Source organism: Salvelinus sp. IW2-2015, unplaced genomic scaffold (genome assembly GCF_002910315.2).
Source record: "Salvelinus sp. IW2-2015 unplaced genomic scaffold, ASM291031v2 Un_scaffold1672, whole genome shotgun sequence".
Classification (NCBI taxonomy): domain Eukaryota; kingdom Metazoa; phylum Chordata; class Actinopteri; order Salmoniformes; family Salmonidae; genus Salvelinus; species Salvelinus sp. IW2-2015.
In genome coordinates, this window is record NW_019943075.1 from 289890 (window position 1) to 300627 (window position 10738).

Here is a 10738-nt window from a genome sequence, read left to right on the forward strand (position 1 = left end):
AAAGTCAAGGGGTCTGAATACTTTCCGAATGCACTGTAGTTCTATTTTCATGTTCTGAGCTTTGTATTGCATTACCATAAGGTAAGAACTATTTCATCATGGCAAATGTTTATACTTTTATTGCATTTAGTGATTGTGCCATGTTTATTGTGTTGATAACAGGATAACTTTCTCATGGTGTGTGTGAGGCTGTGTTTCATGATCGGGATGGTCTGAACTCAGAGCCTGATAGAATATCAGTGAAATCCTCAATAACTGCAGTCCAGACACGGTGGAAGAAAGCCAGAGTGCCGTAACTTCACTTAGTTACTTCACTTAGTAACTTCACTTAGTTACTTCACTTAGTAACTTCACTTAGTTACTTCACTTAGTTACTTCACTTACTGCTGTTTGCCTTGGTTTTTACTTGGATTTTGTAGTTCCCAAATTTGACATTACATTTTCACTGAAACAGAAAATAATTGAACCAGGACACTTGGTCAGAAGATAAAACTGATGCTACAGAGCCTGATTTCGGTCTTAACTCAATTTTGACCAAATGTGTTGTTACTGCAGTTTGTAATTGTACAGCTGAACATTGTCTTCTTTTAGGGCATGAACTGGTCTGGTCAGATTTCATTAAAACAATTATTTTAACAATGCTGGTTATGCATCTTGTTCACATTCATCCAAGGACACCTTGACTTTCATTACACAACCTCACTGCAGAAACATTTTCTCATGAAATCAAGTGACTTATAGTTAGAGAACAGGATTCCTGTAAACGTGCCCTGCTACTGTAACGGCTGTCGTCTTCCTCTTCCTCGGACGAGGAGAGGCGAGAAGGATCGGACCAATACGCGGAGTGGTTAGTGTTCATGATGAATGATTTAATGATAACGGAAAACTGAACACTGAAAATACAAACAAAACAACAAACGTGACAAAACCGAAAACAGTCCCGTGTGGTAAACATATACAGACACGGAAGACAACCACCCACAAAACACACGTAAAACCCCGGCTGCCTTAGTATGATTCTCAATCAGGGACAACGATTGACAGCTGCCTCTGATTGAGAATCATACCAGGCCGAACGCACAAAACCCCAACATAGAAAAATACACATAGTCAGCCCACCCCAACTCACGCCCTGACCAACTAAATAAATACAAGAAAAAGGAAAACAGGTCAGGAACGTGACAGCTACGTATGCAATATATTCTACAGTAGTTTTCCACTAACATGACACAGCACTTTCCACCGACCCTTTCTCCATAATTAAGGACAATTAAGGATATGGTCTAAAAAATATAAGCTTTATCTTCTATGTGTGAAGTACCCTCCTCCAGCTACTGCCACCATCTCATCAATCTTCTTGACCAGCTCAACAACTTGACCTCTACTTCCACTTGTATTGTCGAAAACATGGAATCTGCCAGAACAGCGTTTTATAATTGCTCGAACACACTGATGGCCATCAGATATGAAGTTGTTTATTGTTTGACCCACAAGTTTATCACCGTGAGTAAAGAGCACAATCATGAACTTGAAGACCTCTGGTCCAAAGAGCCTCTCCAGATCGTCCACAGTATTCTGATCCTCCTTCCTCCATGTTGTCGCCTCCACCACCAACAAGAAGACATGAGGACCGGGGGCTGACTTTTGAAGACACCTCGCTATCTCCTTTTTGACAAGTTCTTCAGTCTTCCCAGTGTCTAAAAGTCCTGGTGTGTCCACCACATATATCCATCTATTATCATTAACTCTTTCTTTAACACAACTCTCAGTCACCGATATAGCGTCTTCAATAGATGTGAACATTTTTTGGCCCAGAATGGTGTTTCCAGTAGCACTTTTACCAACTCCAGTTTTTCCAATCATCACAATTCTAATGTCACGCCCTGCAAAAGATAATACATTGTAAACAATTTTCCAGGCTTGAAAAACATACTCAACTGAAAAGTAACAGAAATCATTAAACTCTCACCTGCAGGCATAGAATTACCCATATTGTCTTGATAATGAAAGGTGAATGTGGAGAAACAGTGCTGTCTTACTATTTATTTACCAAGCTCTCTTAGAACCTCCCACTTGCTGCTTTTCTCTACAATACAGTGTGGGTGTATATATAAGGAGGATGCAAAACGGTTCCTTTCAGATTTGCACAGACCATATGTTGGAGACCTTCCTGTGGATCATGGCCATGATTGTTTGAAATCCTGGCAAGCGTTGTAGAAAATGGATGTGCTGGATGGAAGACTAAAGAAAAAGTGCTGAAACTTTCAATGAACAGACACCGTTATTAAAAAACGACCAGGGAAAAAGTCAGACTACTTGTAGTTACATGTTTTTTTACTGCTAACTGAAACCGAGGCCAATTTTTTCCTCAAAGTCAGCCCTTTTTAATTTCCAGGCTTTCTGCAAAGGTGGACGAAGAGGAGGAACATGTCACAATGCAAGTATAACTTTTTAAATTATTAAACCCTATACAATGTAATGTCCATAGTTATCTAAAGAAATGGTACGTGACAGGTACCTTTTACAGATATCACATAAAGTTACTAAGTACTGTCTTCAAATGCCCGTTTCTATCCAAGTGCATTGAACCTCTTACTGTTTTCTCAGGTCAAAGTCAACAGGATAGTGAGGTGCCGGGTATTGGAGCAGTAGGAGAACCAGGACCAGAGAATAGTAAAAGCAGGCCCGGTAACATTTTGAACATTGTCTTACTTGGACAGGCAGGCACTGGAAAGAGTGCTAGTGGAAACACAATCCTGGGGAAAGACACATTTAAATCATTTCGAAGCTCTGTACCAGTCACCAAAGAGTGCCAGGTAGATTATATGAAGTTTTCAAGAACAGCGGTTCGGGTCATTGATACCCCCGACTTCTTTGATGAAAATGTTCAAAAAGATGAACAGCTTACGTGTTGCAGTAATTACTGTGAGACTGGGTTTTGTGTGTACTTGTTGGCGATTAAAATTGGCAGATTCACAGAGGGCAAGAGAGTGATGTTAAATGAATTGGAAGAAGCCTTTAAGATTAAAGGCAACAATAAAACTATTGTCCTCTTTACTCATGGAGAGGACCTGAAAAACATGAACATAGAGATGTTTATCCAGTCAGACCCTCATCTTCAACAGATAGTTGAGCTTTGTGGGAACAGGTACCATGTGTTCAGAAACACTGACCCAGACCGTCATCAGGTGATGGGGCCGACGGAGATCTACCATGTGTTCAGAAACAGAGAAAAAGGCCATCAGCAGGTGGTGAAACTGATGGAGAAGATCTCCAAATTGCCGGGCATTGATCAAATATTCCCTGATTTAAAAGAGTGCCTCACTGCTCCACGACAGTGCGCACTCACTTAAGTTTGATGAAAAATATGAAAGTGCCACCAATTAATGTTTTAGGTTACTGGATTATAATCCTAAAAAGATCATTGTATGAACAATCAATCTAAAATGTTATACATTTATTTATTGTGTAAAATGATTGTAAATTGATTTATCTTCTTTCATAAAACTTGTGCTTTTAGATGCTAACGTTCATTGTAAATATGAAGTTTCATGGTAGTAAGCCTGAGGAAGCAGTGACACTGTCCAGAAATCTCTTATGTCCCTTACATAAAAAACATAATTTAACTTTTTTTCTGACAATTTTTGGAACACTTCACGTGATCACGTTTTCACATGGGTAGTTGTCACATTAACTTCAAACAAGATCACGTGATCACATGAAAAATATATATTTTTTTACTTAATGTGTTTTTTACATTAAGGGGTGTGAAGCAGACATGCAAATAATGTGTATGTCTTCGTTTCAATATTGAACATTTATACAAATAAAATGTTGTTTAAAAAATACTTTTGAAATGGTTGTCCTGATGATTTATGACATGACAATGAGAATGTATAGCAGCATCATATAAAGCTAAAAGGCAATATTTCCACTATGAAAATAAAGTGCACCATGGTAACTTTACAGGGCAGGGAAAGCAAACATGAAGAATGTAAACTCAGCAAAAAAAGAAACATCCTCTCACTGTCAACAGCGTTTATTTTCAGCAAACTTAACCTGTAAATATTTGGATGAACATAAGATTCATCAACTGAGACATAAAATGAACAAGTTCCACAGACATGTGACTGACAGAAATGGAATAATGTGTCCCTGAACAAAGGCGGGGGGGGGGGTCAAAATCAAAAGTAACAGTCAGTATCTGGTGTGCCACCAGCTGCATTAACTACTGCAATGCATCTCCTCTTCATGGACTGCACCAGATTTGCCAGTCTTGCTGTGAGATGTTACCCCACTCTTCCACCAAGGCACCTGCAAGTTTCCGGACATTTCTGGGGGGACTGGCCGAAGCCCTCACCTCCTATCCAACAGGTCCCAGACATGCTCAATGAGATTGAGATCCGGCTCTTCGCTGGCCATGGCAGAACACGGACATTCCTGTCTTGCAGGAAATCACGCACAGAACAAGCAGTATGGCTGTGGCATTGTCATGCTGGAGGGTCATGTCAGGATGAGCCTGCAGGAAGGGTACCACATGAGGGAGGAGGATGTCTTCCCTGTAATGCACAGCGTTGAGATTGCCTGCAATGACAACAAGCTCAGTCCGATGATGCTGTGACACCACGCCCAGACCATGATAAACCCTCCACCTCCAAATCGACCCACTCCAGAGTACAGGCCTCGGTGTAATGCTCATTCTTTCGACGATAAACGCAAATCCGACCATCACCCCATGTGAGACAAAACCGTGACTAGTCAGTGAAGAGCACTTTTGCAAGTCCTGTCTGGTCCAGCAACGGTGGGTTTGTGCCCATAGGCGACGTTGTTCGGGTGATGACTGGTGAGGACCTGCCTTACAATAGCCTACAAGCCTCAGTCCAGCCTCTCTCAGCCTATTGTGGACAGTCTGAGCACTGATGGAGGGATTGTGCGTTCCTGTGTAACTCGGGCAGTTGTTTTTGCCATCCTGTACTGTCCCGCAGGTGTGATGTTCAGATGTACCGATCCTGTGCAGGTGTTTTACATGTGGTCTGCCACTGCGAGGACGATCAGCTGTCCATCCTGTCTCCCGCAGCGCTGTCTTAGGCGTCTCACAGTATGGACATTGCAATTTATTGCTCTGGCCACATCTGCAGTCTTCATGCCTCCTTGCAGCATGCCTAAGGCACGTTCACGCAGATGAGCAGGAACCTGGGCATCTTTCTTTGGTGTTTTTCAGAGTCCGTAGAAAGGCCTCTTTAGTTGTCCTAAGTTTTCATAATTGTGACCTTAATTGCCTACCATCTGTAAGCTGTTAGTGTCTAAACGACCGTTCCACAGGAGCATGTTCATTAATTGTTTATGGTTCATTGAACAAGCATTGGAACGAGTGTTTAAACCCTTTGTAATGAAGATCTGTGAAGTTATTTGGATTTTTACGAATTATCTTTGAAAGACAGGGACCTGAAAAAGGGATGTTTCTTTTTTTGCTGAGTTTATATACCAGGCGATGTCAGAGGAAGTAATTTGTTTTTTATCACAATAATTTCAGTACACTCGCATTAACATCTGCTAACCATATGTATGTGACCGACAAAATTTGATTTGAGGGTAGTGCGTATTGCCCAGTACATCACTGGGGCCGAGCTTCCTACCATTCAGGACCTCTATACCAGGCGATGTCAGAGGAAGGCCCAAAAAATTGTCAAAGACTCCAGCCACCCAAGTCATAGACTGTTCTCTCTGCTACCGCATGACAAGCGGTACCGGAGCGCCAAATCTAGGTCCAAAAGGCCCTTAACAGCTTCTACTCCCAATCCATAAGACTGCTGAACAATTAATCAATTGGCCACCAGACTATTTACATTGACCCCCACCCTGTTTTTACACTGCTGCTACTCACTGTTTATCATCTTATCATCTATGCATAGTCACTTTAACCCTACCTACATGTACAAATTACCTCGACTAACCTGTACCCCCGCACATTTACTCTGTACCTGGCCCCTTGTATATAGCATCGTTATTGTTATGTAATTCTACTTTTAAATTTTTACTTTATTTTATTCAGTAAATATTTTCTCAACTCTATTTCTTGAACTGCACTGTTGGTTAAGGGTTTGTGGGTAAGCATTTCACGGTAAGGTCTACATCTGTTGTATTCGTCACGTGACACATTACATTTGATATTTGCTTAGAATTCCATGGTATTACTTTATAGTATGAAGAATACAATTGAACATAGCTGAATAAAATAGAAAGGGGGGAATGCACTCATTACTTGAGGTAATGCACACATGCGGCTATTCGTTGTTGAGCGGTTAACAAAAAAACAGGTACTCTTATATGCTTACAGTTATGTAACTTTAGTTGTGATACAAATGTTGGCCTAATGTTTTGATTTTTAATACATCCTAAGGCTTCATGATTTGACTCTAATGAAGATTTGAAAAAAGTCACTTGAAAGGCATGAGCTCTGCTTTGTTTTTTGCGCCGGCTGTACACACTTCATCAGTCTCTCATTCACAATTTGATAAGCACTTGATAATGCCTTGAATTTCCCGGCTTCATCCCCTTTGTGTGGCCGTAAAGCCCCCTAAATAAATCCATGCCTTTTGCGGCCAGTGGCAATTGTGCCCTTGGGCTAAATATAATAATTATAATTCCCTCCTCCCGGCTGTGTGCCGAGGCACCTCTCACTCACATTTCGTCAGCCAACAAGATGAGTCGGCCAAACGCAAAAGCACTAGCCTATGTCAATCTACTATCCCCCATAGTACAAAAATTGACCTATTCTTATCATCAACCACAACATCATAGCAAAGCCCTGTGTGTGAAAGGGTAAGCAACGTTTGAAATATGTTCTACCTTCTTGTGACAGAGTCAGTGACTCTTATCACAGAGTGATAACAAGTGGTTTGTAAGGATGATACATTAATTGAGTATCTGGAGCATCAGCATTTGTGGGTTCGATTACAGGCTCAAAATGACCAGAAACAAAGTAATTTCTTCTGAAACTCGTCAGTCTATTCTTGTTCTGAAAAATTAAGGCTATTCCATGTGAGAAATTGCCAAGAAACTGAAGATCTCGTACAATGCTGTGTACTACTCCCTTCACAGAACAGCGCAAACTGGCTCTAATCAGAATAGAAAGAGGAGTGGGAAGCCCCGGTGCACAACTGAGCAAGAGGACAAGTACATTCGAGTGTCTAGTTTGAGAAACAGACACCTCACAAGTCTTCAACTGGCAGCTTCATTAAATAGTACCAGCAAAACACCAGTCTCAACGTCAACAGTGAAGAGGCGACTCAGGGATGCTGGCCTTCTACCCAGAGTTCCTCTGTCCAGTGTCTGTGTTCTTTTGCCCATCTTAATCTTTTCCTTTTTTTGGCCAGTCTGAGATATGTCTATTAGTTTGCCCTCGGTGCAGACCGCATCACCCTATAGAGAGCCCTGTAGTTGTGGGCGGTGCAGTTGCCGTACCAGGCGGTGATACAGTCCGACAGGATGCTCTCGATTGTGTACCTGTAAAAGTTAGTGAGGGTTTTTGGTGACAAGCCACATTTTTTCAGTCTCCTGAGGTTGAAGAGATGCTGTTGCGTCTTCTTCATCACACTCTGTGTGCGTGGACCATTTCAGTTTGTCGGTGATATGTATACCGAGGAACTTAAAACTTTCCACCAGTGTCTTAGACCACTGTGCCACTCAGGATCCCAAATAGCACCTTATTCCCTACATAGTGCACTACTTTTATCCAGAGCCCCATGGGCCCATACAATGGATATTTAATTATACCAGTTCTGACTTAAACTCACTAATGACCAGGGGCATTTTGTCATCCCTGGGAAGATCTCAATTGCATACTCCTTCTCAAAACCCATTGGAGGAGAAGGTTAGAGGGGGTGGGACTTCAGGCTTTCTCATCCAATGGGTTTTGGCAAGAAGATGAGAGGAAGCGAGGAGAATGGAATTGAAATCCCTGTCTGTCCTTCAACTGAAACGTTAGGCTGTCCAATGGGTGTCCTTCAACTGAAACGTTAGGCTGTCCAATGGGTTTCCTTCAACTGAGACGTGAGAGGGCCTGTCCAATGGGTTTCCTTCAACTGAGACGTTAGGCTGTCCAATGGGTTTCCTTCAACTGAGACGTTAGGCTACCCTCTGGTGGTGAAAAGGTGTATGTCAACTGTCCCATTAGATAATGACTCCATGACACAATATATTTATCTAGTTTYCTTTTCATTTATGAGAACATCATATAACATTTAACAAACAAACTGCAGGAAAAKACAGTACAATAGTAAACAATAAAACCAACAAGAATGTCAAAGCAACTCAAACCAAACCAATGTCCTACTACATTCTAAGACATATAAAGAACATACATTAAAAAACAATCAATCTGATTAAAGGTCTTATATATATACATATTCACTGAGTGTATAAAACATTAATAACACCTTCCTAATATAGAGATATTAAATTGGAATCATATATATGGAATATWATATTGGAATCATTGTTCTTCCTCTGTCAACCATGGTTACCTGGAAAGGAACATGTGCCGTCATCATTGCTCTGCACAAAAAGATCTTCACAGGCAAGGATATTGCTGCCAGTAAGATTGCACCTAAATCAATCATTTATCGGATCATCAAGAACTTCAAGGAGAGTGGTTAAATTGTTGTGAAGAAGGCTTCAGGGCGCACAAGAAAGTCCAGCAAGCGCCAGGACCGTCTCCTAAAGTTGATTCAGCTGCGGGATCGGGGCACCACCRGTACAGAGCTTGCTCAGGAATGGCAGCAGGCAGGTGTGAGTGCATCTGCACGCATAGTGAAAAGGCTTTTGGAGGATGGCCTGGTGTCAAGAAGGGCAGCAAAGAAGCCACTTCTCTCCAGGAAAAACATCAGGGACAGACTGATATTCTGCAAAAGGTACAGGGATTGGACTGCTGAGGTCTAGAAGTTTCTACAGGATTCTCTAAACTCTAGAATGTGTCTTCTAAAGTCACAGAGATCCATTCTAACTCTAGAATGTGTTTAAGTCACAGAGATCCTTCTAAATGCTAGAATGTGTTCTAAAGTCACAGAGATCCATTCTAAACTCTAGAATGTGTTCTAAAGTCACAGAGATCATTCTAAACTCTAGAATGTGTTTCTAAAGTCACAGAGATCCATTCTAAACTCTAGAATGTGTTCTAAAGTCACAGAGATCCATTCTAAACTCTAGAATGTGTTCTAAAGTCACAGAGATCCATTTAAACTCTAGAATGTGTTCTAAAGTCACAGAGATCCATTCTAAACTCTAGAATGTGTTCTAAAGTAAGAGATCATTCTAAACTAGAATGTGTTCTAAAGTACAGAGATCCATTCTAAATCTGAATGTGTCTAAGTAGGATCATACTTAGAATGTCTTCTAAAGTCACAGAGATCCATTCTAACTCTAGAATGTGTTCTAAAGCGGCATGGGCAAACTTTGGCTTGAGGCCAAACAGATTTTTTGGGCTGATTTGTTTGTTGAATCATTTCTGGGCAGAAAGGGCAGTTATTTTAAAATATATAGGTCATTATAATTTTTATCTATTTTAGACCTTCATGACCTGGAGTGTTTTTTTACCCAGAATAATCATTTCCTCCCCAAAAACATTCTCATTCTACTTCACACGTAAACTGGAAGAGTTGCATCTTCAATTGCATACTCCTCGACCCACTCTCCCGTCTCCTTCTCTTCCCTCTGACCTTCTCCTCCAATGGTTTTTGAGAAAGGAGACGAGGAGGAGGACTTGAGGAATATGCAATTGAGAACATCCCCCTGTCATTCATTGTCATGTAAAAAAGGGAGTTGACAAGAGAGCAGTAACAGACTGAGACTCAGGATATTGTATTCTAATCTGCATTCTAATCAGACAAATCCTCTCTGCCTAATGTTCTGTCCAGGCATGAGTTCAAAGTGACAATAAAGCTTCTTATCATCTCTACTTTCTCTGGTGTTCTAGAAAGAAGTATATTTACTCACTTTCATGCACTTGGCTCAGGCTGAAATGGTTTTTACAGGTTGTCAGGTCAATGTAGTTTGGGTTTTATATCACTACATGTTGACAAATACAGTAAGTACTTTTTTTAATTGTCTTTGTTTTAATGAAAAAGTACACTGAGGGTACAAAACATTATGAACACCTGCTCTCTCTTTGACATAGTCGTTGGCCAAAAGTTCTGAGAATGACACAAGTATATATTTTCACAAAGTTTGCTGCTTGTGTCTTTGGATATTTTTGTCAGATGTTACTATGGAATACTGAAGTATAATTACAAGCATTTCAAAAGTGTCAGGCTTTTATTGACAATTACTTGAAGTTGATGCAAAGAGTCAATATTTGCAGTGTTGACCCTTCTTTTTCAAGACCTCTGCAATCCGCCCTGGCATGTTGTCAATTAACTTCTGGGCCACATCCTGACTGTGGCAGCCCATTCTTGCATAGTCAATGCTTGGAGTTTGTCAGAATTTGTGGGGTTTTGTTTGTCCACCACCTCTTGAGGATTGAACAAGTTCTCATGGGATTAAGGTCTGGGGAGTTCCTGGCCATGGACCCAAAATATCGATGTTTTGTTCCCGAGCCACTTAGTTATCACTTTGCCTTATGGCAAGGTGCTCCATCATGCTGGAAAAGGCAGTGTTGTCACAAACTGTTCCTGGATGGTTGGGAGAAGTTGCTCTCGGAGATGTGTTGGTACCATTCTTTATTCATGCCTGTGTTCTTAGG

The 10738-nt window shown here is 41.0% G+C and overlaps 1 protein-coding gene across 1 annotated transcript; it reads right to left on the reverse strand.

Annotated features, from left to right (window-relative positions):
- Positions 1 to 1190: 1190 nt before the first annotated feature.
- On the reverse strand, positions 1191 to 2014 carry LOC112071649 (GTPase IMAP family member 9-like). The gene is made up of 2 exons (XM_024139080.1): positions 1970 to 2014; positions 1191 to 1883 (listed from the first exon to the last, which is right to left on the reverse strand). Exons 1-2 carry the CDS (start codon positions 1989 to 1991, stop codon positions 1300 to 1302), a joined length of 606 nt encoding a protein of 201 aa, XP_023994848.1. The 5' UTR covers positions 1992 to 2014; the 3' UTR covers positions 1191 to 1299.
- Between the last annotated feature and the right edge of the window lie 8724 nt (positions 2015 to 10738).